At 45.8% G+C, this 27,448-nt stretch overlaps 1 protein-coding gene across 1 annotated transcript in view; it reads left to right on the top strand.

The window, feature by feature from the left end:
• The first annotated feature begins 236 nt into the window (after window positions 1-236).
• Window positions 237-27,448, top strand: part of Rtkn2 (rhotekin 2) — a 63,699-nt gene continuing 36,487 nt past the window's right edge. Inside the window, exons 1-6 of the mRNA XM_052164189.1 lie at window positions 237-476; window positions 7,601-7,797; window positions 12,921-12,979; window positions 17,267-17,320; window positions 18,862-18,979; window positions 22,405-22,599. Coding sequence (XP_052020149.1) covers window positions 438-476; window positions 7,601-7,797; window positions 12,921-12,979; window positions 17,267-17,320; window positions 18,862-18,979; window positions 22,405-22,599 — 662 coding nt within the window. The 5' untranslated portion in view covers window positions 237-437. The remainder of the gene's footprint in view (window positions 477-7,600; window positions 7,798-12,920; window positions 12,980-17,266; window positions 17,321-18,861; window positions 18,980-22,404; window positions 22,600-27,448) is intronic.

Below are 27,448 nucleotides of genomic sequence, written 5' to 3'. Positions count from 1 at the left end.
TCAAACCTGACAAGAAAACCACCTGCGAGAGATTTCTATGGAGAGCCTTCTCAAAGGCTCCACCCCGCCCACCGGCTGAAGCCCCGCCCACTAGCCGACACAAACAAGCCACTCTGCTTCGGTTCAGCCTATCCAGGCGTGTTCTTAGTTCAGACTCCGCCCACCACAAAAAAACCCCGGCCCGCTTTTCTTATTGAGGCCACGCCCACCACACATCCAGACTCCTCCCACTCCCCACCCGTGCTTAAGCCCGCTGTTGCTGAGGGTCTTAAACAGTCTCGTGCTGTTTAAAAGACGGAGCGGCCCCTAGTGCGCTTGCGCGGCGGCGTGGGCCGTGTACCCCCTGCAGCCCCGACTTGGTACGGCCGAGCGGTTGGTGCGGTTTGCAGCTGCAGCCCTGGGGCGCGCTTTTCAAATCGTCCAGGACTTGCACCGAAATGGAGCGGCAGCTGCCGAGGGGTCTCGCCGCGCAGCAGGTGAGCGAGGCCGGGCACTGGCGAGCCGCAGCCGGGACCGATACCGGGTAGCCGGGCGAGCTCCGTGGGGTTGCACGTCTGTAGGCTGCACCCACGGAGGAGAGCGAGGCCCGGGGGCTGGAGGAAGACGCCGGGGGCCCTTCCCACCTGCGGGTCCTCCCAGGCTTGCAGAGCGGAACATCAAACTTGGGGTGGGGTGGGGGGCTGCGGGGTGGATGCTCAAATGGCTTGTTCTTACTTTTTTAGGAAGGTGTAAGTTTAAACGTGGATTCTTGCACAAATACTAGTTAAAAGGAAGACCGAGTTGCAAACAAATCCAGTGTCCTTTTTTTTTTCTATCTAAAATGTGTTCAAAATCTTTTACATTTAGTGTAGTCGAGAATATTTCTTGGGAACCCCAGTTAAAAGTATAGTTCCATTATTTTAGCATTTTAATTAAAAGAAGCCCCTTATACCCTTTTAGCTATATCTTCATTTCTGTTTTAATTTTCACCTCTTACTGGCTCCTGAAGTATAGTAATTTGAACCATATATTCTTGCTAGATTTGTGGGTCAAGAAGCAGACTGCAGGTTCACAGAATGAGGAAGTCCTCTTAAGTCTCTGGAAAATTGAGCCAGGCTTCGAGTTATTAGTCGTCACAAGACATGTTTTCCACTAACATACACTAAACTTTCAGCTCTCTTGTGAAGCATGTCTTCTTCTTTTGGTATGTATTCTTGGTGTCCTCAGTGCCTTTCCTAAGGGTAGCCTTGAACTCCTGACGCTCCTCTGGCCTCCTCTTTCCTACTGTGGAGTTTACAGGCAGTGCCCCACCAAGCCTGACTTCCGGGGAGTGGAGCTGTGGTCTAACCCAGTACCTTGTCTATTCTTGGCTAGCCCTCTATCAGCTGAGCCACACCCCACTCCTGTGTTGATTGTTAACAATACAGCCTCTATTTCTATGGAACTGAATGAAGATCTGTTGAGTTTCTCATGGGGATTGTGTGAGTGATGTTGTGGCCGTGCAGGTGTGCTTGTTAGTGTGTGTGTGTGACAGTGACATTTGAGAATGGTACAGAGGAGAAAAGAGGATAACGGAGCTAGCTGTATGGAAGGAAAGTGTGTGTGTGTGTGTGTGTGTGTGTGTGTGTATGTGTGTATGATGCATACAATACTCAGTATATATAGCAAATATTTTAAGGCATGTTTATGTAAATACAGCAAGTTAATAATTTTCTAAGCATAAGATCAAAATCATTCAAATGTAGAATTGGCTTTTGTTTGGGTCTTGAAGATAAGCAACAAAATAGTAATAGGTTTCAACGTCACAGGAATAAATACTGAGTCAGGAGGAGGATATTATACTTGACTAACAAACCCTGCATTCTTATTTGGTATGTGTCCCACTTCCCCCAAATGAAATCTGTGCTCTGACAGGACAAGGCCAGAGGTTTAGCCCTTTGTGCTCCAACCTCGGTGGCGTCCCTGACTCCTCATGTGCTGCATAGTGGCTTTGGAGAGAGGTTGGGGTCAAATCCCATTCTGCTGTGTAATTCTCAGCGACCCACGCGTGACTCTGAGTTCAGTTTCCACAGCTGCAGAATGGCTGAGGTACCTGTCTTGGAAGGATGCTGGGTTTGGTAGCCTCTCTGTGGCAGGAGCACAGGCTTGAGAGATGACTATTTTTATTACATCCCTTTGTCCTACTCCTTCGAGCACCTAACCGTTCTTCCTGCTAAAGTCTATGCTCCTACGAAAAAGTGCAAGCGGAAATGCCATTTGGGAAGAAACAGTTCGTCCTTGTAAAGTCTTCTCAGGACACAATTACGTTTCTCTGCAGTTCAGTTCCCTAGAAAGGCTAGTGTTAATTTTTTTTTTTTCTGTACATAAGCAGTTCTTCAGTTCTCATGTGGGATGTTGTTTAAGAAACAGAGATTAGGGCTGGTGAGTTAGCTCCACAGGTAAGCCTGCTTGCTGCACTTGATGTGGACCTCAACTTGATCTTAGGGACCTGAGGTGCAGGGAGAGGATACTCCCCAAGGTTGCTGTTTGACTGCTACATAAATACCACAGTATGCCAGGTATCTGTGTGCACACACATTACACACACACACACCCTGTACACATACCTTACACATACACACAGGCACACATGATAATAATGACATTAATAATTTAATTAAGTATTCTTGAAGTCAACATACTGTATATAAACAGCCTTTCCTTGTCTTCACCTCTCCTTTGGTCTCTTTACCAACTCGTCGTCATTACAGTTGTTAGGTGGGCAGCAGAATTACCTACGGATGGTTTCCGTCTTGGCTTTCGAAGCTTCCATCCCTGCTTGCTGTTGTCAAAGTCGCTTCTCAGGATGGACAATGAAGGCCCATTCTCTGCCTTTTTGTGCGGTTCTTAAAACCGTCCAGATGGCTCTCTTCCATAACCTAGATCGCCAGCTTTGTAAGTTTTACCTTTCTGTGGCATTCGAGGTCAAATCCAGGCCTCCACGCCTTTTAGAGAGGCCTTGCACTGCTGAACTATACCCTGCTCTGATGTCTCTCTGTGTGAAGATGCACACATGTCACACGTGTGCAGACTTATGCACGCACATAGGGAGGTCAGAGGTCAGCTTCGGAGTAGCCCTTGTTGTTTTGTTTTTTTGGGGTTTTTTTGTTTTTTGTTTTTTTGAGACAAGGTCTTGCCGAGTAGGCCCTGGCTGGCCTGGAACTCAGGAACTAGAGGAGGCTAGCATGGAGTCAGAGATCTGCATGCCTCTGCCACCCCTATGCTGAGATTAAAGGTGTGTGCCACTGTGCTGGGTGTGTGTGTGTGTGTATGAGAAAGACAGACAGAGAGACAGACAGACTATATTTCTTATTGAACCTGCAGCTTTCCATTTTGGCTAGACTGATGGCCAGTAAGCCCCAGGATCTATCTGCCCTCAGCTCCCTGACCCTGAGGTTTCAGGGGCACGCCCTGGTGCCCCGCTTTTCTGTGGGTGAACTCGGGTCCCCATGCCTGCACAGTGAGCACTGTGTCTGTCCATCTCCTCAATTCCTGATTTCTACTCTTATTTATCTTAAACATTTATTTTTATCTATGTATTTGTGTGTGTGTGTGTGTGTGTGTGTGTGTACACATGGATATGGGGTACCTGGAAGGCCGGGAGAAGGCATTGGATCCCCTGGAACTCGAGTCATAGTTGTTTATGAACTGCATGCTGTGGATTCTGGGATCCGAACTCACATCCTCTGCAAGAACAGCAAGTGCTCCCGTTGGGCCCCTATCTCCTGCTTTTCAAGGGTCCAGCTATTCTGCTTTTAGCTTTGTTCCGTCCGTTCTCAGCTCTTAACTTTACTTAACCGTACCAGGACAGTGACATAGGTTTCTGTTTGACCTAATGGTACCCTGAGAACGGGGACCGTTTTCCAACACTGCAGCATGAAGCATGCGGAACAGCTTTTCAGATTGGCCACAGTCTTCCTTACCTCTGCCTGGCTGTGCCCTGTGGGCTGGGGCTGGAACAGTAGTGACGTTAGCTCTTCAGCCCTCTTGGAGGCCAGTCAACATGACAGCATGCTCAGTGGGTGTCCCCTCCTTTCGTGACCCTTAGTCACGCTGGATGTCACGCTGGATGTCCTGAGTCAGACAGCACTTTCTCCCAGCAGTACCATGCACACCTACTAAGTAAAGACTAATTATTGGCTCTTTCAGCAGTTCCTTGACTAAGGGTGTTTAGTATTCCTGGTCAGAGGTTTCCTTCTCCAGGTAGGGTGGCTGCGAGCCAACAGGTTATATGGGAAGCATAAGCTTGCTGTGTGAGTGGACACTGTTAGCTAAGTGTATTCAAAGGCAATGCAGACAGCACGATTAGCGGGGAGTTCACCCTGCCACCTCAGCCCTCTCCCGCTTGCTGGTCTAGCTTTGACAAAGGAGACACGGCCCCAGTCTGCGGCGCCATCTACACGAAGTGCGTAAGAGGCCACATGGTAAATGTTTTCCATTTTGCCGGCCACAATCTTTCACATTTCTCAGCTCTGCCATTGTGGTTGCAAAGCAGCCAGAGCCAGTGATCCAATACAACTTCCTTTGTGAGCTGGTGTGACACAGGACAACTTTATTCACAAAACCAGCCACCAACCAGACCACAGTTTGCTAAGTCTTGCAGTAAAGGACGGAGTTCTAGAAATATCTTCCGCGGATGCCTTATTTCCTTAGTGTGCGTTAACTTAGTCTCACGTGTAAGCTTTGTTTTGTTTTGTTTGAAGACTTGGAGGTCCTTGTCCCTACCGTTTCCCAATCCTTTGTCATCTCCTAAGTTTTTTTTTTTTTTTCCAGCTGATAATAGCAGAAAATATTCCTCCCAGATAGATGGAAGCCCTAAAGCCCAGGCTAATGTGGAGTTTGGTTGTGGCCCCCTGCTGGTGACTCCAGGTTATTGCAACCTTAAGATCCTTGATTTTCTCTGTCCACAATTGCAGTCCGCCTGCTATTTAAAAAAACAAACCGCTAGAGCAGTGGGTCTCAACCTTCCTAAGGCTGCGACCCTTTAAGACAGTGCCTTACGTTGGGATGACCCCCCCCCAACCGTAAAATAATTTTGTTGCTACTTTATAACTGTCATTTGGCTACCGTTGTGAAACGTAATATAAATATCTGACATAAAAACATCTGATATGTGAATCCCCCTCCTCCAAGGGGGTCGCGACCCACAGGTTGAGAAACACCACGTTAGAGGGCCCTTTAAAAAAAAAGTTCTGTCTTCCTTCCAAAGACCTAAGTGGATGGGTCGGGAACTTTCATAAGGTTCTTTCTCCGTGCCTCAGTTGGTTCTCGGATATATAGCCAGCTTTTCGGAACCTCTGGCAGCTGTCTGTCTCATGGGGGCGTTTGAAAGGCCAAGCTGAATTCTGAGGCACCAGACGGCCTTTAGTTCTATTTGTGCTGTGGGGTGAAGCGGCTCACTCCTGCTTCCAGGAGCACCCAGTATGCACTTACCAGTGGTAACCAGCCTGCCCCCGCCCCGCCACTTAGTACTGGGTCACATAGATGGCTTTTATAATTAATTCCTGTTGACGTGAAAGGGGAGATGATGACGTTGGGGCTTACGAGTCATCCTTGCGTGCAGTCAGAGTTGGTGGGAGGCAGTCATGGTCAAACAAAAATGTCCAGCAAGGGACAGTGTTGATAGGGCGCCCCCAGCTTGAGTCAGTATATACAACATGACAAGGTTGGCCCGTGAGGACGCCATGTTGTGGTAACTAACAGAAGGCCATTAAACAGACCTGTTCTCCTGGGTGAATAGCTCAGCCGATTAGAGAGTCAAGTCAAACCATCTGACAGTTTGCGTTGGTGGGTGACCATCACAGACTGCCAACTCTCCTAACTGATTTCTTCTCTTTCTTTTGAAACGATTGTCCTTTTAATCCTTGACACTTCTTAGATCTTATCCACATTTTTAAATTGAATTTCATTACAATGAGAAAGTAATAATTTTTTTTTTAGGTTTTTTTTTTTTTTTAACCGCTGTAGTGAAGCCAGGATCGTCACTTAGAAATAGACACATGTGGGTTCCGTGCTTGGTCATAAAGAGGGCCTCTGTGGCTTCTAATATTTACAAAGTTACTGGGAGTGAACGGAGGACTTTGCGTCTTGTTTGTAGACTTTTAATGGTACGAATGAGCCTTGTGTTTTGAGTGAGGCCATCACACGGTCGTTTAACAGAAGACCAAGAACCAGAACTAGGCTACAAAGACATTTCTTGGTCACTCTGAAGTAAACACATCCAGAGATGAGTCTCTGTCCCCGCAGCCGAGGCCCCTGGCGATTTCCGGGCACGGAGTTTCCAGCCTTTGGCTCCTGAGTCAGGTGTCCGCCGCTCACTGTGAGGACGGCCGAGTTCGCTCCACTGCTAATCAGCTGTTTGATTAGCGCTGATTTTTCCCCCCTTGGTGAATTCCGTGTCCCTCAGGTGCTTCGGAGCCTCCTGTAGTTTTCGTGATCTGCGCATGTGCGTAGTATGCCACTTAGAGTTGTTATTGTATGCCTAAAAGTATTTTTATTTATATGTGTGTGACAGCTGCGGGAATATGTGCACATGTGTAGAGAAAGGGGGTTCTGGGTCCCCTGGAACTGACGTTACGGGCAGTTTTGAACTGCTGGATGTATGCGCTGGGGCCCGAACTGTGGTCCACAGGATGAGCATCAAGTATTCTGTTAATCACTGAGCTGTCGTCTCTCCGGTTGCTTATTCTGTAGGTCTTAAGGCTGCGTGACAAATGACCAGGCACATCCCCCTGCCCGCCTCCCCGGTTCTGGAGGCCAGAAGTCAGTGTGTTGATAGCACCACACACACACACACACACACGAACACACATACACACTCCTCTGCAGGCCCTCAGGGATACCCCTTTCTTGCCTCTTTCAGGCTTTGGCTATTGGGACCAACCTGTGTTCGATCTCTGTCTTCACGTGATACATATCTCCTCATGTATCCGTTGTCATATGGATCTGGCTTTGGTTCTCTCTCTCTCTCTCTCTCTCTCTCTCTCTCTCTCTCTGTGTGTGTGTGTGTGTGTTCATATGACCAGTCCTGTGTGTGTGAGTCTCCTTGTCTCCTTATAGCCCCTTTGTGTCTAAATCTATACATGGCCTCTCTGTATGTGTCCGTTATCTTTATGTGGCCTCTGTGTATCTTGTGTTTTCATGGCCTTCTCTCTGTGTTTCTGTGTCTTTTCATGACCTTATCAAGATGTGAGGCCCATTCTACACCAATGTGACCCCCCCATTATAATTAATAACACATGCAAAATTCTGTATCCAAATAAGGGCCCATTAAAGGGTTCTGGGCAGACATGGGTTTTGAGAGCTCTGTTAAGCTAACAAAAGTTATGGTAGCAACATGTTTTTCTCATCTTTCTTTTCCCTTTTAGCCAGTAAGTTGGAAAGAATTCCTAATAATGCAAGAAACTTGAGAATTTTGCATATAGCTTTTTGAAAACGGCAGTATTTTGTTTCACTCTGGGAAACTTGGTTTCATTCTCAGAACGGTGTAAAAACCAAACAGTGTCTTACTACATTTCCCGTTGCCTGTCTTAAATGTAGTTCTAGACTCTTGCAGCCTCTTACGGAGGATTCTCTGTTTTAGATCCGCAGCCTCCGAGAGAAGATAGACTTAGAAATCCGCATGCGAGAAGGAATATGGAAGCTGCTCTCACTGAGTATAAAAAAAGACCAGGTTTTGCACGCAGTGAAGAACCTCATGGTGTGCGGTGCTCGGATACAGGCGTACACGGCGGAGCTACAGAGGTTAGAAGAAGAAGTTGCAAATTCAACCAGAAGACGGTCAGTGCTGTAACTTACCTTCACTTTAGCGTACTTTAGCGTACTTCGGTATTTGAACAAAAGACATGAGATAGTTTAAATGTAAGTTTGAAAAAAAAAAATGTCAGGACACCAAACTGTTTAAAGGCCAGCATGGGAGTGCCAGCCAATGTCGCAGCTGAGAGGACAGCAGGGATCAAAGCAAACTCGATGGGAACAGGCGCTTCCGTTGGGCTGGCTAAGGTGGGCACACTTTCGTTCGAAAGTGAAAGTGTGTTAGGAGAAAAGGATGGGGCGGGCTTTTAAGGAGAGAGGACAGAGGCCGAGAGTGGAGTCTGTGGAGAAGTGTCTCTGAGAAGTTGATTGCTTGTGTTAGAGAGGCGGCTCGGTGGCTAAGGGCACTGGCTGCTCTTGCAGAAGACCCGGTTCAGTTTGTAGCACTTACAAGGCAGTTCATAACCATCCATAACTCCAGTACTGGGCGATCTTATGCCCTCTTCTGCCTTCCTTTGGGCTCTGGGCATGCACACGGTGCACCGCATACACATAAAAAAAAAAAATTAATGTTTTTTTAAATTAAAAATTTTAAGAAAATTAATTGTTTAGTTGTTTAATTAATTAAACAATCCCTTTTAGTATGCTTTTTGTACTAAGAGTAACAGGAGCTTAGGCAAATCGAATTGAGTGGGCCGCAGATGACAAACCTATACATGGACAGGGACTTAAAATAGACCAGCACAGCCCTTCCGATGGTGAGCCAGTTCCAGAGAAGGGAGTGGTGCTCCCAGAAGGGAGTGGTGCTCCCAGGAGGGTTGCCAACTAGTTCCAGTCAAGACTTGCTGCTTAGTTTCCCGTCCTGTGGTCCCTGTCACTCCACATGGCCCTTGTGGGATAGATGTAGCTTTTGTGTGTCACACTGTGTCTCATTTCACAGACAATGCCAAGTCTCACCTGGGCCCTGGGTGACTGGATCCAGAGGCTAGACTTCAGTGTGCCTTAGTATAGCCTCTGTCTCCCTGGTCTGTTTGTAGTTCTGGTACAAGGGGGAAAAGCCGCTCTGTGTGCTTTCTTGGTCATTGGGTGGGGCACTGTGTCCCACCCTGAAATTCTGTACAAGTAAGGTAGAGGCAGGTCAGAGAAGGTGTCTGTAAACGTAAAAGAGGAATAGGGTTGTGTTGCAGCAGACATCTAGATGCAAAGTGGCCGCTTTGTCAGTGGCCTTACCTTACTGTAAATGCTGACCCATTTGCTTGGTCCTTGTGCTGCAGGTGCACTGTGTGGAAGGTGAAAAGGTAACACCTCTATGTGGGCATTATGCACATATACATACACATATACATATATAAATATATATACACACTTATATATACGTATACACACACATATACACATATACATGCATATATATACACACATACATGCATATATACATATATATACATATACACATATAAATACACAAATATGTACATGCATACATGCATGCATACATATATACATATACATATATAAATACACATATATACATATATGTACATACATATATGTGTATGCATATATATACATATGTGTGTATATGTGCATACATGTATATATGTATATGTACATACATACACACATACATAGACATATCTATATCATATACATATATACACATAAATACTATACATATGCATACATATACACATACACATATACATGCATACACATATATACACATATACATATACATACATATACATACATATATATGTACATGTATTTAATGGAATGCTTTAGTAATCAGCAGATCTATTTTTTGTGTCTTATGTCTCATCATTACTAATAAAATTGTCCCAGTATCACCGTGTAGGAAGACATTTGGAGGCTGATGTTCCTGAGCGGGCCACAGGTCAGGCAGGGATGTGCTGAGTCAGGAGCTGTGGCAGAGTTGGATACTGACACTCGTTGCAGAGCAGAGTACTTGTCTGAGACAAAGCTCGTGCATCTAGACTGTGGTGAAGTTTGGTTTTATAGCTTTTATGAGGCTTTTTTGATAGTGAGGGATCACATAAATGGCAAAATTTGAGAAGGCTTGGTTTAGGGGAGTGCGAGACCAGGCATTCACTATTTTGCAGTTCCTCTAGTCGTCTTCTGGGACCCATATCTACCACGTTTACCGCTTCTTCAGCATTTGGAACGAATTGTGAGTTTGGCGTTTTTTTGTGAGCTTGGCACCTTAGCCTTTCTGGAGTGATGACTTAGGGAGATGTCAAGGAAGTCTCACCCATATTAGATTTGTATAGACAAGATAGGGTGGGGGAGGGGGGTCTGAGACTCTGAGCTAAAAATGAGCACAGCTTTCTGGTTTATTTCTTCCTTCACAAGTGAAAATATCTTGCGCACATATACATAAGTATATCCTCATCATTCATGAGAGAGCCTTGTAGCCCTTTACCGGTATTTCCTGGGATTTAAAATGATTCCCGACTCTTCCATGGGATCTCTCTGTTTACTGCTTCCCTTTGCATCTGCAGGTAGAGCCTGAGGCCACTGACCGAATATAACAGGAATTACCCCACACCTTAGCTCGCAGTCTAGATCTTCTACTAACGAACCACACATCTCTCTCTATGCCCTCTTCAGCTCACGTCTGCTATCTGTTTTATGGGGAGCAGTTTCGTCCCACCCTCATCTGGTGTGCAGGGCTACAGGAGGGCTTGCTTTTCTCGTTGATATGAGTGAAGGCTTTGGTGGTACGTGTAGAGAAAGTCTTAGATGAGGCGCCTCAGGGACGTGGAGTTAGACGCCGGCTGATCACATTAGCAAGTGTATCTTCTCCCTACACCTAGGCTCCTCCCCGGAGCCAAAAACGTCCGTGTTCACAAACACGGTGCCCGCGTTTGTGGGGCATCTTCAAGGATTCCACAGGCGCATTAGACCTGGCGCTTTCTTCCACAGCCGTGTCTCTTGTCGCTCTGTGGATGCTGCCAGGTGTACAGCAACTCACTAAGGGAAGCTGTGATTGATGGGTGAAGCCCAGGCGTGACTCTAGGTCTGTTGCGTGCACCGTTCCAAGCATGCGTGGTGCTTCCCGCCCTCTCCCGCGCAGTCCCAGAAGCCCCGTGGCCACTGAGGCTCGGTCCCGGGTGGGGCGCTCTCTCGGGCACAGCATCCTCCTCCACACTTGAGAGCTTGCATATCAGCACCTTCCTCCATCAGCCCCCGTCCCCCTCCCCAGCCGGTCCATCCCTTCTCCACTCTTAAGTCTGAAATGTTTTATTTGGCTTTATACAAAAAAAAAATACTGATGATGATAATTAGAGCCCTTTATAGGATTTAATTATCTGTGTCATTCAACATAATTGTGAGTTTTTAATAGTGCCGAGATAACATTGCTTGTTGGGTGTGACGGCCGTCCTCACACCCTCCTGCTTTATTGCTTACAGACTGTAAGTTAAAATAAGAACGAGCCCAGCGGGGAAGTAAAAATTCTGTACTTGTAGTAGTTCTATAATGAAACGTGTATTTAAAGGCATCGTCGCTGAATTTATTTCTTAAATTGTAGATGGTTTGGTGTCTGTGGAGAGGGGCTGACTAGAGCACACGTGGGGTATAATCTAGGATATCATGAAGCTATTACTATCATAGTTTTCGGGTGATTTGAAATTCCACACTATGAATTTTTGAGATTTAGTTTTCACCTATTTGCATAAAAGGTGGAGGGTTTATTATCTGCTTTCAAGTTACAGAATACCGTTCAGAATCCTCTTACTATTTCATTAAGGAAAAAAGTAAAATATTGTTGCCATTATGCTATTTATTGTTACAGTACACTAATTTTGGCACAGAAATGGCTGTTTTAAAATCCCCATATGGAACAATATAAAACAGGCCAATCTGTGTTTACTCAATGTTTTTTTCAGACAGATCTTGGAGTAAGAGAGTGGCAGGCTGGCGCCCTCTGTTGATAATTTTTTGTACCTACAGGTGATTTCCTTAATTTTATTATGTTTGTCTTTTAGGTGTTAGAGAGTTCTTACTCAGTGGTAGAATAACAGGCCCTGGGCTTAGACCTTAGCTCTGGAAAAAAATTTCTAGTATCTGCAGATCTTACACAAGAATGTAAACTGGGTTTGTTTGAATAAAATACACTGTTTCATAACTTTGCCCTATCCTCTGGTTACAGGTTTTCTGGCAAGTATATCTCTAACCTAGTAAAATGATCCTATTTAGCAATTTTATTGTTAATTTGGATGTCATTTGGATGTACTGGAAAAACATCCTTTTTTTTTTGCACCCGAAATAACATTTTTGAAAGTATTGGAATTGAAAATAACTAAAGTTCCAGAAATTTGAGGTTTGATTTTTTTTCTCATTTTTTTTTAAAAACAGACTTAATTCTTCAAAATGTTATCGTCAATTAGATTTCAATTATAGTTTGGGAATATCTTTACGTAGTAACTTTGCAGGAATCTGTTCTTTCTTTGCCTTATGTGGACCCTAGAGATCAAACTCGGGACCCCAGGTTAGACCGCAAGTACCTTTACCCACTGACCCATCTCATCTTCCCTGGCTTTATTTCTGAGACAGAATCTCCCTAGGTAGCACAGGCTAGCCTTGACTGTGTAATCTTCCACACAGTCTCACTTTGTTCTGTGCGGTGTGAAATCCCAATTTTGGGATTGGTGTTGGCTTCCGTCTTAGAATTTCCTTGGAAATGGTTTAATGTTCCCCTCCCCAAATTCCATTCTCTCTTATCAGAGTACTGTGTGTTCATTCTCTAAAGCTGACAAGAAGTGAGATGTCACGCCAACTGCACATAAAAATAACGCCTAGGGTGATTTGGGGGGTAGGACCAGCAGCCCACAGACTGGCTGGGTAAGTCTTTCCGACGCTTTCAGGCCAGCGTAGCTGACGAACTCGAAGTGCACGTTGTGTGATAGGTTGGACATCATAGTGCAACCAGTACACACTGTTAGGAAGTATAATAGTTTACATGCACTCAAAGGAGGTGTGTCTGTATCTCCCCTGAAAGCTAGCTAGCTGCTGAGTGGACATCCTTTGAGGCAAATACTTCACATTGGTCGTTAGTATTCATAGCTACCTCTCTATTTTAAAGTTCGGCTGTTTTCAAAAGACTTGATGTGTTTTTCTCTCGACAGGGATGCGAGTTTTGAAAGTAAAGATCGAGAACCCTGCAGAGGAAAGATCGCCCTGTCAGGTATGCTGTGGCGTGTCTCTGCGGGTCCCTGAATACTGTTTATGGGCTATCATTGCTGCCCTTGGGCATTCTTTATTGATTCTATTTAATCATTATGTTCTAAAATTGCCTGGAACTTCAGGGGTTGGGGAAACTCCGTCATATGTTACACACGTTGTGCGGGTTTTGTCTTCTGTTCAGGCTCTGGGGCGTGTGGAAGGTGTGTTCAAGTCACCTGCTTGCTGTTGAGTGCCCGGGGTTGGGCTGCAAACCCACGAGCGTCCTCTCCCTGACTTGTAAAGATACTCCGGGCTGCACGTTCCGTGGGGGTTTGGCCCATGCTTGCTCTGTTTATCACATTATACCCAAGCCATTGTCACTGGGCTTGGCTCCTGGTGGTTGCTCGGTGAATATATCGGGTAGATGACTGACCACTTTCAGCCAATAAAAAGCAAACTGGCCCCGCCCCGCCAAGTTTTCCATTCTGCCCAATTCTTCCCCTGACTCCGTCTTCCATCACGCAAGCCACGTGGTTTAGGCAGATTTTCCCCTCCTCCTTCCCTTGTCAACAGAGGCCTTGATTGAGACACTTAATTGGGTTGTGAAATTGTCATTTCCTCCGTTCCCTCCCATCTTTGCTCCGGCTGGAATGGCGTTTCCTGTTCGCAGGGCGAGGAGGCACCTCGCCACTAGGTGGCGCTTAGGCCGTCGGTCTCAGTTTCTCCAAATCAGCTGCTCTCCATCCCTGCTTGCACCCCTGCAAGAGGTGGCTTGGAGATGCCACACGATTAGCATGGCTGGCTCGCAGATACCTCATCCCCACAACCTGCAGGCAGCCTTGTGGGCTTCGCTGACCCCCAGTAATAGCTGGTGGATCCCATTGGCCCAAAGGAAGTAGAGCGATTGCTTTTGAGTCACCTGGCCTGCTGGTCCTCTGTCGCTCACAACCATGGCACTGTGATTTTATTTGATCTCCCGGGCAAAATTGGAGAAATTGCCCCCAGTAAGGGGGGAGGGGCGCTTCAGAAAATTAGATGAACTGCATTGAAACCTTTTATTTTTGCCTGTTTTGCGTGTTTTTGAGTTCACAGCGACGGCTTCCGCTTGTGGCCGGCCATACCTGCTTGCGTGGCCTATGTCCTGGTCCTGGTCTTGTGCTTGTGGCTGACATGAGGACCACTGCTTTGCCTGGGTCCTTTTTGCTGCGGAATGGAGAACATTTGCAGAGTCCTCTCTACTGTGTTTAAATACATTTTGGCATGTGTAGATTCAATATCGTAGAACTTAAGAGATTTTTTTCCCCATCACCACTTAATTAGTGCCCCCTTCCCTTGCTTCTAATAAGGTACCACTCCGTAGGCAAATGAGGTAGGTGACCCGTTCAGTGGGCTCAGTGACTAACACCGTCTGTTGTCCTTTTGAGATCGATCGTTTGCTGCCACCCCATTTAAAACAAAAATCCTTAAGACCAAGGGTGGCCTTTCCTAATCTCAGATACCTTTGTACAGAAGCCGAGGTCTACATTTTTTTCTCCCCAAGACACTTTTAAGTAAAATTAAGTCATGAACCCCGGGAGATGGGACGCCCATGTCCTTAGCATGATTTCTGCTGAGTGGACATCTTTGCAGCCCAGTTTGAGAATGTTTCAAAGATTGCGCTGTAAACAGGACAGACATAGATTTTGAGGTTTCCACAGACCAGAGCTTCCTAACTATCCAAATAACAGGTTCGCCCCATCCTTCCTCTACCAGGTGATGCGGGGCAGCTGGTGTGTATGTTCAATGACTAGGCCAAATCGCTTACCCACAAATCTCAGCAGTTTGGTTTTTTTTTTTTTTTTTTTTTGTGTGTGTGTGTGTTTCCCTTTTTCTTTTCATATGTGTGCATGTATATTTGCATGTATGTAGACATGTGTAAGTACATGTGTATATGCTTGGGGTCCCAGGGGTGTGGCATCCTCAGACCTTAGGCCACATTACTCATTTTGAGGTGGGGCCTGTCAATCAAACTCACCGGTTGCTGGTGATGCCTAAGTCTCTAGAGCCAACTTTCTTTGGGGACCCCCTGAGGCTGGAATTAACAGGTACGGCCATGGCCACCGGACAGGTAAGTGGGTTCTGCTATCTAAACTGCTTGTGCAGCTAAACCTCAACCTCTGAGCCATCGCCCCAGTCCCTAGATCTCTCTTGCCAAAATTATATAGCCAAGGACCTGGGACATCCAGTCAGCTACAGTGTTGTTGGGACTGTCTTAATTCGTTCGTCATAAAATGTCAGTAGAGACATTTAAATATAAATAAATAAATAAATAAATAAATAAAAGACAAAGGCAGAACACTGTAAGCTGAAACCCAACTGATCATTTGCCAGAATCTAGAAGGTATTTCTGTCATTCGAAGCTGGATCCTTCGCTGTGTGAAGAATGCACAGCCAGCAGGGACACTGATGAGAAAGATTCCCTTTGCTTACCTGGGGAGCCGAGAGGAGGCGGGGCCTGTCAATCAAACAGGCTCGAACCCAAGCTGTGGGGAGGGGGCTGAGAAAGGAAGGAAGCCTTGGGTCAGTGTCCTCCGGTGAGCGTGAACAGTCGGAAGTGTCGCCCCCACAGCCAGGACAGCTGCGAGTGAGAGCCACTGGCCACTGCGGTCAAGCAAGAAGTGAGTTTGGACAGGCCATCAGCCGGGTCATAATTCTAAAACAATGAAGACATCCACATTAAAATCAAGGGCAAAATTTCTGCGACTTATTACATCAACATAAATTAGCACTGGTTTGGCGTTGTAGCTAGCATAATGGCCAAAAAAACAAAGCTATTGAAAAACAAACAGGCAGATCGGATACTTTTGAGGCTAATGAATGGCAGATGGATATGACCTCGGGGAAGCGACTGAGACACTTGAATTAAAGCCTTCAATAGGATGCGACTGGATTTAGGATAAATAAATACAGAGCAGCAGCTTTTCTTAAAACCAGCAATAACTTGCTAGGGACTACAATGGAAAAAAATATAACTTACAATAAAGCAACAACCCCCCCCCCAAGCATTAAATATATAAGAAATAACCTTAATTAAAATTCAAGGGTAGGACCTGGAGGCAGAGCTCTCGGTGGGAGGTTCTTCTGAGCCTCTGGGGTTGACTTCCAGTCCTCAAACAAAGAGTCAAAGTTAGAGCAAATGTTGAGAGTAAATATATTATGTAAAGATAAAATATTCAGTGTTATTAGTTCCCTGGGCCAGTGAGGGTGCTCAACAGATACAGTTGCTTGCTACCAACCCTGATGACTTCAGTTCTCCTGAGACCCACAAGTCGCCTCTGATCTACACACACAGACATAAAGTAAATATATATGTGTGTGTGTGTGTGTGTGTGTGTGTGTGTTATACATTCCTAAGTTATTTTGCATATTAAAACATTTGAGCCCGGCGGTGGTGGCACACACCTGTACTTGGGAGGCAGAAGCAGGTGGACTTCTGAGTCTGAGGCCAGCCTGGTCTACAGAGTAAGTTCCAGAACAGCCAGGGCTACACAGAGAAACCCTGTCTCAAAAAAACAAAAACAAAAACAAAGACAAAAAAACAAAAACCAAAGCAACAAAAAAACAAAATTAAAAAAAACATTTGAGAGGGGATTTTGACCAAAATTGAAAACAATTCTTATAAAGAACCAGTGACAGTCACATGCCTCCAAAAGACAATGACAGTTGGCATCCGAAGGTGTGCGTCGATAACTGATTCCGTTCCATACAGGACACATTTGGCCCAGGAACAAGCACGGATGGGCTCAGAATGGCACAGATAACAAAGAAGGCAGCATAAAGCTGGGGGGGGGGGGAGGGCATAGACGTGGAGCTAAAATAATATTCTCAGGGATGTGTTCTCACTTCAAATACAAATTTCACACGTATTTAATAATTCCTAAAAATACGCCCGTAGAGCTGGAGAGATGGCTTGGTGGCTGACAACATGCGCCGACTTGCTCTGGACCTGTGTTTGGTTCCCAGCACCCACATTTGGCTCACAACCACAGGTACCTCAGAGCTGTTGGATACAGCGCCCTCTTCTGGCCTTTATGGGCACCTGTCCTACAAGTGGTGCAGAGACTCACATGCAGGCGAAATACCCATCTGCATAAAAATAAAACATTTTAAAAAATCATCTATAAATGGTAATTAGGAAATTGCTGGTGTACATTTCTTTTTTTTCTTTGGTGGGCATAATCTGTCATGGAGCTCAGAGGTTCCCATTGCGGGTGAAATAAAAATTATGAAAATAATCATTTCTTTTTCTTTTCTTTTTCCTTCTTTATAGATATCCGAATACCATTAATGTGGAAAGACTCCGATCACTTCAGTAATAAGGAATGTACGTATGGCTTTAATTTGTATCTGGGAATGTTTCCTTGAGTGCATAGGACACACACGTGTGATTTCCGAGCTCAGAACTCTTTGGTTCCGAGACATATCGGTGCCGTTTGGCAGTAAGCACCATGTCGGCGAACTGTTGATTTCTCATTTGGTAGTCTGCGTATCAGTTCCCTGGCTTAGATTAAGATATGCATGCCCAGGAGGGGAGGCATCAGGGATGGATGGGAACTTATGTGATGGGCTCAGGGTGGCGAGATGGGGAGAAAGGTAGAGCCCTCTGTGCCCCAATAAGGCATGGGTGAGTCAGTAAATGTGGAATTTCTTTTTCTTTCTTTTTTTTTCTCTTACTATGACCAGGAGGTCTGAGCTTTGCTTTGCTAAATCATTTAAGAGGATGTAATGAAAAGTTTTTAGCTTGGTGGCGTCTTCTTCTTCTTCTTCTTCTTCTTCTTCTTCTTCTTCTTCTTCTTCTTCTTCCTCTTCCTCTTCCTCCTCCTCCTCCTCCTCCTCCTCCTCCTCCTCCTCCTCCTCCTCCTCCTCCTCCTCCTCCTTCGCCATCATTTCATTGGCTATACACAGTCTTCACAAGTCTGTGTATTGCTTGGATCATGGACGCTAACCTGAAATATACCCTAGCTATTCGAGGCAAAGCCAGGAATCCCGGCAGCCCTTCTACCGCGATAGCCTTGTCCATATTCCAACAAAACAGAATGGTATCAGGCATAATTAGTTTTACATGAAGAATCTAAATCAGGTTAATGTTTGTTTTTCAATTAGGACGTATAATTCACTTCACCAAGGAATGCTTGTGGGATCTGAGTCAATCTTCCCGATTACTGTAGAGAATAAACTCTCTTAAAGAGCTACGTTTTCTCAGTAATGAGGACTTAGCTCTTTAATCACCTGGTATTTTTTAAGACCATCACCAAATTGGAGAGTCTGGCAGCTGTTTTTTGCATCCGTGCCTGCTGTTGGGGTGTTGGGGTTTTTCAGGAACCTTCTTCCCTTTCATAGAGTTTGGTGGAAGACGTTTGGCCACTGTTCATGCCCCTGCGCTCTCTCTCTCTCTTTTTTGTTTTTTTTAAAGTTTTTTTTTTTTTGGTGTTTTTTTTTTTTTTTAGATTTTTTTTTTTTTTTTCGAGACAGGGTTTCTCTGTGTAGCCCTGGCTGTCCTGGAACTCACTCTGTAGACCAGGCTGCCCTCAAACTCAGAGATCTACCTGCCTCTGCCTCCCAGAGTGCTGGGATTACAGGCATGCGCCCTCTCTTAAAGTCACCTTTTCTTAGGACTTGGACGTAAAATGAGGCTATCATTTATATGTGTGGCGCTAAATTGACCAAGAAGGTGGAAAGTTCTCGAAGTGATCCGATCTGACTGCAGAGATCTCTTTGGGATGCCGAGGGGCTGATGTTTCTCTCTGATGCTCCTGGGTTTGAGGTCGGGTTTGAGTGAGCGATGGGGGGAGGGACCACCCAGTGTCTCACACAGGCGTGATTCCCGTCCAGCTTGTGACGGCTCCTACACTGCCTCTCCTCTAGGCACACAGCGTTTCGCCATCTTCTGCTTATTCAGGATGGGAGCTCAAGTGTTGGACACCGACATGATGATCGTGGACCAGACGATCACGGATATATGTTTTGAAAATGTCACCATATTGTAAGTATCCTTAATCCTCAGAGGGTGAAACCTGAAGTTCTGCCTCTTTTTTTCTTATCAGTGAAGAAAGCCTAATTACTGTCTTTAAATTCCGATGGCCTACATCCTGATGGGCCTTGGATTCTTTTCAAAGCTCTAGCAGCTTTAAAATGTTTAAAAGTCACCCCCCCCCTTTTTTTTGGATTCAGAATAAAAATCTTATAATATTAGCAAACAACCAGTTGACTCAGTGGCTCCGCTAAACTTCTTATAAATATTTATATTTCTGTCACTAACCAAGCTATGAGTATGATAGAATTTCATTTGATGCTTGATGTAAAACAGCGAATTTGGGCATAAAGCTGATTTTCTTTTTCCTTCACAGGAAATTCAGTGCTAAGCTAATGAAGTGGTAAAAACAAGTGTACTCGTGAACCATTCTCTTAAGTGCTTCTTAGGGTGAATTTTGGGTGCTCTTTCTCTTACGGTGGGCCTCTCTCGTGTACTCAAACAGTCCAGAACAGCTTGGCCATCTGAAGGGCTCTTTTATGGGACTGCTGTCTGCAGACTCATTTTATTATGATGGTCATCCTACAGAGAGGTGGAAACAGCTTCCTCGGGTGGCTGTGGACATCATTTTTAACCAACGTGAGTTTTTCCTTGGCCTCGCTCTCAAAGTCTTTGTTGGCCTGCCTCCCTGTGGGATGTGTTTCTCATAAATGCCTCCCGATGCCATTTCTAGATGGATTGGTCCTAGCTGCTCCAAGTCCACTTTAGATTTCAGAGGAGTCATGTCACACCGACAGGACCGCAGTAGCCAGCGTTCTGTGGCTTCTGCATCTAGTGTTCCAGAGTAACCGCATAGGCAGTAACAACGCGCTACCCTGGGCTATTAGCAGTAACGCAAGCCTTTTTGCAAGTTGTTCTTAAGCCAACAGAATTTAGTTCTATCCTGCCCAGGGAATAGTCCCAAGTTCTTATACATTTTAGGCTTAAGTGTATTTCCTTCATTATCTCTTTATCTTTATTTCTATTTCCAACGCTGTGAATGGCTTTTTCTCCCCCTGCCAGAATTATCCCACTCACTAATCGTCTCTTATCTTCACATCAGCCTGCCATTGTTCATGTTTTGCCACAGAGACAAAAGTTAAGATAGACGCCCCCCCCCTTCCACCCACAGGAAGAACAATACAAATGACTTGGAAGACAACAAATGATTTATTGGCAGTTTTGGGGTATAAATATTTTAAATTGGCCTAAAAATAGCTGCTGACAAATGTTCTAAATGTTAAAAAAAAAATGTGCTCTTTGTTACGACGACGACGCTTGTTTTTAATAAGTCTTCAATATTTATGAATCTCTGGTTTTCTTCTAAATATTGACATTTGTTACTCATTACCAGGAACACTGTATGTTTAGACATTGCCAATGCCAAGTAAGAGACTATAAAAATAGCTGCGAGTTAGTCCTTGGATAGATCCGAACTGTAGAGTGGCCATTTGAATTTGAAAGCCCCAGGACTGAGGCCACCTTCTGCCTTCAGGTGGCCTCTGCAGAAGAATGTGGTGCTAAGTGTGGTTTTCGATTATTTTTGCTATTGCTTGGCTTGTTGGGGGGGGGGGTTAGAGTAGTTTTTTTGTTGTGGTTTGGTTTGGTTTGGTTTGGTTTGGTTTGGTTTGGTTTGGTTTGGTTTGGAGACAGGGTTTCTCTGTGTAGCTCTGGCTGCCCTGGAAGACCAGAGCCAGCTCTGGCTCTGTAGACCAGTCTAGCCTTGATCAGAGAGATTCACTTGCCTCTGCCTCTCACGTGCCAGGATTAAAGGCATCCGCCACCACATGGTATTGTGTGTTGCACTCTAGTAACAACACGGTGACTTTCTATGCTAATGGTAATTTATTGTACCTGGAAAGAGTATAGCCAGTCTTTGTGCTCCTAGATTGTAGAGTTCCTTCCTTCCTTCCTTCCTTCCTTCCTTCCTTCCTTCCTTCCTTCCTTCCTTCCTATCTATCTATCTATCTATCTATCTTCTTTGTGTGCATGTTTGTGTGTGTGACTTCGAGGGCACTTGTGAAACAGAGCCTGTGTGGCGGTCAAAGGCAAACCTCCGGTGTAGACCCTCGCCTTCTACCTAGTGTGAGGCAGGAATAACCGGGCAAGCAGGCCCGTGGGTCTCACAGACACACGCCACTGCACCTGACTTACGGCCTTGGGAGACCCAGACTAGGGTCCTTACGCTTGTTAAGCATTCTCCTACCCACCGAACCATCTCCCTAGGCCAATGAGAGAGTTTCTGAATGGCTTTGAATAGTGCCCTATCGGGTCTCTTCTCCTTGTGCGCACAGTGCTTTGTGAAGACAGAGCCCGCCCTCTGGGGGCCTGTGCTTTCAAGTACATCCCTTTATGTTAGTCTTGGGGTCCTTCCCCTCTCTATAACCAGATAGTGGAGTGTTGATAGCTGTTGGCGACGGTGGGTGAGGCGGTCTGGCTACGAAGGCAAATGGGAGTTTGAGGTCTCATAGATTCCATTCAGAGACGATAGTCATTTTCCAGAAATTACACATGTGGGCTGGAGAGAAGGCTCAGTGGTTAAGAGCACTGACTGCTCTTGCAGAGGTCCTGAGTTCAAGTCCCAGCAACCACATGGTGCCTCACAACCATCTATAATGGAATCCGATGCCCTCTTCTGGTGTGTCTGAAGAGAGCTACAGAAAAATTACACACGTGATATAAACACTTAAAATGGCGGCATTGAAGGACTACAGAGGAGAAGCAGCGCTATCAGAGTCTTTTATTCTTTTTTTTTTTTTGAGCTCTTTGCTTGCTTATATTGGCTCAAAGGAAGCAAAGCCCTGTGTGTGTGTGTGTGTGTGTGTGTGTGTGTGGTGTATGCGTGTGTACATGCATGTTTTTCCGAGTGTTGAGCGTTCTTGTATGTGTATGGGGGTGTTCATACATATATGTGCATGTGCATCTGGAGGCCAGAGGCCGACCTTGGGCCCTGTCAACTGTGATTTTAAAGACAGTCTCTTGCTAGCCTAGAGTTCACTGCTCAGGCTACGCTGCCTGGCTAACAACTGCCAAGGATTCTCCTGCCTTCCCCTCACTAGCACTGGGATTACAGAGCCATGCCGCTGTCCCTGGCATTTAAAAAAAAATGGATTCTGGAGAATGGACTCAGGTACACATGCTTGCTTGCTGAGTATTTTAAAAAAGAAAAGAAAAGAAAAGTCATTCCCCAAGTCCCCAAGACTCTGGGTTTAGAATCTACCAGCTCTAAAAGTCACAGTGACCCTCTAAGGCTACTTAGAAAGTAAATAAATGTGGATATGGTGTCTCCTTGCGTATGGTTGAAACACTGATTTTGAATAGTAGGAAGGCGCTGAGGGGTTTTAGTTTTGTTCTCTGCTGAATTAGACTCTGAACCTGATAACTGCTCTTGGTTCCAGCAATGAGGCGGGGCCCGACTTCCGGATAAAGCTAGAAGTCTACAGCTGCAGTGCAGAGGAACCTTCCATCACCAACACCCCAAGGAAGCTGGCTAAAAAGCTGAAGACGTCCATCAGCAAAGCCACGGGGAGGAAGATCAGCGCCGCACTCCAGGAAGAGGACCAAGAGGCCTGCTTGATCGTCAGTTCCGTGGCGTAAGCTTTCTGAGGCAGTGGGTGAGGTCTTTCCAAGCATGGGCTTTCGGATGTGTGTTTGTACTTTAGCTGGGAAAGCATCCCGCAGCAAAGGGGAACCCAGTTGTGAGGTATTTACCCAGCTGAGATGCGCTCGGCCCCTTCCTTTGAAGGCTGGAAGTCAGGTGAACTGCTTTTGAGTCATTTGGGATACCATGTCTAACGAGAAAGATGGAACGGTTTTCTCAAAAGCAGCCCGTGTGTGTCAAGTATCTGCTACCTGACTCTAAGTGGATTTCTATGTGTGTGTCTTTTTTTTTTTTTTTTTTTTGGATTTTTGGATTTTTTTTTTTTTTTTTGAGACAGGGTTTCTCTGTATAGCCCTGGCTGTCCTGGAACTCACTCGGTAGACCAGGCTGGCCTCAAACTCAGAAATCCGCCTGCCTCTGCCTCCCAGAGTGCTGGGATTACAGGCATGTGCCACCACCACCCGGCTGGTTTTTTTTTTTTTTTTTTTAATGTTTTTAAACAAACCAATAGAATATCATTATCGCATTTAGCAAACTGAAAAAATTAATCGTGTGTGACTGGGTAGTCGTATATTTCAGATTATACAGTCCTGAAAAAAACACCTTTGAGGTGTGTCTGTTCAAATCAGGTCAGTAGGACTGCACGTGAGTGAGCCTTTTAGGTTTGTTACAGTCTATTATAATTCCATCCACTGTTTTGACATAGCCTTACTTATTGAGGAAATCAGGTTTTGTGGGGCGCCTGTATAGGTGATCTAACTGATGATGTCTCTGTGATGCTTTGAAGGCATCTCCCTGGCTCCTGGATTTCCTGTTCCTTATGGTGGGTCTGAGGGACTGGTTGGATTGAGATTCTCAGTCCAGCGCATGCTCACATGTTTGCTGTGTGCTGTTAGGGGCTCCCTGTCTCCCTTCTGAGCTCGGGAGTTTCTAGCCTGATGCATCCTCCACCATAGAGCTGTTTGCACATAATTCCGCGTCTCACCGGAGTCATGAATCGGATGGCTCTCTAGATCTGCCCTGCGTTTCTTCTTCTTTTTAATTACTTCTCGGAGAGTTTGGCGCAAGGTGTTTGGATCCTAAATCATCATCTTCTGCAGTTCCTCCCACCCCAGATCCACCCCTCACCTCTTACCCACCCAACTTCATGTCCTGCTCCCCACACTCCGACAGGTCCTTCCAGACAACTTTGTGCTGCCCAAAATACGCTCGGATGCGTGGATCCTGGCTGATTGGCCAGGGGCTACAGTCTTAAAGAACACTGTCTGTTTCTTTAGCTGACAGCTAACAGTAGCCAATAGCTCTACAGCAAGCGGTGAGACTGTGTCCAACTTCCCTCACCATGCTGGGATGTGGTCTGGCTTGGGCTGCCACAGGTCCTGTGGATGCTGTCAAAGCTGCTCCGAGTTCATATGAGCGGCTGCCCTGCCCCCTGGTCACAGGACAGGGAGACCTGTCTCCAGAACACACAGTCTCCATGCAGTGACCCATCACCTGTGATTCCTGGATCCTTTCTGCCATCTTCCACACTGATCCCTGAACCTTGGGAGGGAGAGGTGCAGGATAGGTGCCCTGTTCAGTTGCCCTGCATTTCTCCATAAGCCAGCGCTCCTGAAGACAGCCACCTTCACAAATTCTCTAACCACAACTGCAAGAAAGTCAGTGGCGAGGAGAGAGGGAGAAACAATACAAAATGACGTTTACGCTTGACCAAGTTTTAGACTTAAAGACGTGCTGGTCACAGGCCTAGGGGTGGGCCTGCTTCTGTCCGAGCGCTTAAGTTGTTACACATCCATGTTTTCCCATGTTGTGGTTCTAATCCTCCCTCCTGGATCACGGGGTCCCTCAGAGTGACCGGCACATCCTTTCACGGAGCTCGTCTTTGGAGGCGTGATTGCTGTGTGCTCCAGGCAGGGGTCCTTATTCATTGTGGGGGGTTTTGATGTTTGTTTGTCTTTGGTTTTTTTTCCAAAGCTGAGTCATGGAACCATATGATGTGCCTATAAAAAGATAAAGGGAGGGTATGTTCTATGGAGGTGTAGACAGGTATGGGGAAGGGGTGCCTCTGCGGGCCCACGCCCCGAGGGACCAGCCACAGTATGGTGGAGTATAGAGTTTATTCAGGGAATGGGGCAGGGAGTTAAGAGGGTAGTAGAGGCAGAGAAAGTCAGAGGAGAGGAGAGGAGGAGAGGAGGAGAGGGCGACCATGAGCGTGGAGAGAGAGGAGGGAAGGGAAGAAAGGACAGAGCAAGAGTAAGAGACGAGGAGCAGGTCCAGAGCTTCAATTAGTTTCACTGTGTCCCTGTTTAGTTTCTGTTTTCCTGATCGGTCCGTTGAGGAGGGTGGAGTGTTGAAGTCACCCACAATTATTGTGTTAGGTGCAATGTGTGCTTTGAGCTTTAGTAAAGTTTCTTTTACGAATGAGGGTGCCCTTACCCAGAGGATTCCCCAGCATGTAATAAGGATACGTGCTCCACTATGTTCATAGCAGCCCTATTTGTAGTAGCCAGAAGCTGGAAAGAACCCAGGTATCCCTCAACAGAAGAGTGGATACAAAAAAATGTGGTATATCTACACAATGGAGTACTATTCAGCCATTAGAAACAATGAATTCATGAAATGCTTAGGCAAATGGATGGAGCTAGAGAACATCATACTAAGTGAGGTAACCCAGACTCAAAAGGTGAATCATGGTATGCACTCACTAATAAGTGGTTATTAACCTAGAAAACTGGAATACCCAAAACATAATCCACACATCAAATGAGGTACAAGAAGAAAGGAGGAGTGGCCCCTTGCTCTGGAAAGACTCAGTGCAGCAGTGTAGGGCAATACCGGAACAGGGAAGTGGGAAGGGGTGGATGGGGGAAGAGGAGGAGGGAAGAGGGCTTATGGGACTTTCGGGGAGTGGGAAGCCAGGAAAGGGGAAATCATTTGAAACATAAATAAAAAATATATTGAATAAAAAAAAGTTAAAAAAAAAAAAAAAAGAGAGAGAGAGAGAGAGAGCGAGGACCAGCCAAGCAGATCCTTTTATAATGAATGAGTCAGGCATACCTGACTGTTGCCAGGCAATGGTGGGGCGGAGCATACCTGGCTGTGGGCGGAGCTTAGATAGAATGCTAACACCCAGAGTCAGCATTTCTGCACAGAGCCCTGATTTCCTTCTTGTTCTTTCCTTAAACATAATGTTTTTCTCCACAGTTTTAGGTATGTGCTTCACTTGGAAAGCATTGACTCGGCCACATTCCTGAAATGTCTTTGCATGGCTAATAGAGCTAGCTCTTCCATGCATCTTGAAGGTTCTGTAGTCACAGACATGAAATAGCCTTAAGTGTTGATCCCGAAAGCCTCAGAAATGAAGATTTAGCTAAGAACTCTTCCCATGCCAGATACTCTGCTTCTGGTGGCTTTCTGCCATTTTCTTTCCTTTTTATCTCCCTCCCTTCCTCCCTTCCTTTCTCTCTTTCTTTTCCTCTTCTTCTTATTGTTTTGTTTTGGGTTTTTTTGTTTGATTTTTGTTTTTGGTTTTGGCTTTGGTTTTGGTTTTCGAGACAGGGTTTCTCTGTGTAGTGTGGAACTCACTTTGTAGACCAGGATGGCCTCAGAAATACACCTGCCTCTGCCTCCCCAGCACTAAGATTAAAGGTGTGGACCACTTCCGCCCAGTTTTTTTTTTCTTTTTTTTATGGCTTTGATAGAGGCTCAAACCAAGAAATATGCTGTATACTATGACTGACTGCACAGTGCCCAGTGGGTAGCACTGTCAGCCCTGGATAATTTGTGAAATCCTGTTAGGTATATTTTTTCATTATAATTTATTCAGATTTACTGAAATAGCATCTATGAGTCACTGAATTGATTTTCTGACCCATAAATACATGAATGACAATTTTTGGTCCGCAGTCCTAGAAGATTCTCTCCAACAGAGATGTTGAAACCGAGGCAGGGGTCCTTGGTTCTTCTCCCTTGAGACATAAGACTTAAGATACTCATTTTCCTCCGGAATCCTGTTGGGTTTTGCTGAAATGGGTTTAACACTGTCATAAGGCATCTGTGTCGGTTACTTTTCTGTTGTCATGGTAATACACCGTGACTGGGTCAGCTTATAGAAAGAAAAGTTTATTCTGAATTCCGTGGAATCAGTGTTAATGATGGTAGAGCAAAGGCACGTGGGCAGGATCAGGGAAGCTGAGAGCTCAGGGTGCCAAGCACAGAGAGGGGCTTTGAAAGCTCAGAGTGACACAGCACACTTCCTCCAACAAGGCCACACCTCCTAAGCCTCCCCAAACAGCACACAAACTGGGGGCAGATCATTCGAATGCTAGAGACTGCGGGGGTGGGGGTGATGGTGGGGTGGTTTCAGACCACTGAAGTAGTAGAAACATTTCTTGTTTATAGAGATGACGTCATTCTGCTTTCAAGCTCCATATTTGTTAGACTGGAAAGAGACTTCCGAGGTAGCCATCTGGTACAGGGGTTGCCTTTCCTAAGAGCAACATTGTTGAAGAACAACCAGAACCTCGCTCCCGGTGCTCTCTTCCAGCTGCGCCTGCGCCTGCGCCTACATGCTGCCTTTCTTTCCTCTGAGTTTTCAGCTCCTCTACTGGAAGGCAGAGGTGCTTAGACACAGCCCCTTGCTCTCAAGGACATTTTGGGGCTTTCAGACACCCTGAAAGCAAGTGCCTTAGTTAGGGTTTGACTGCTGTGAACAGACACCATAACCAAGGCAACTCTTAGAAGGACAACGTTTCATTGGGGCTGGCTTACAGGTTCACAGGTTCAGTCCATTATCATCAAGGTGGGAGCATGGCAGCATCCAGGCAGACATGGTGCAGGAG

This window comes from Apodemus sylvaticus, chromosome 19 (genome assembly GCF_947179515.1).
Source record: "Apodemus sylvaticus chromosome 19, mApoSyl1.1, whole genome shotgun sequence".
Lineage (NCBI taxonomy): Eukaryota > Metazoa > Chordata > Mammalia > Rodentia > Muridae > Apodemus > Apodemus sylvaticus.
Note: the sequence above shows the minus strand (reverse complement) of the source record. Positions and strands in the feature narration are given on the sequence as shown.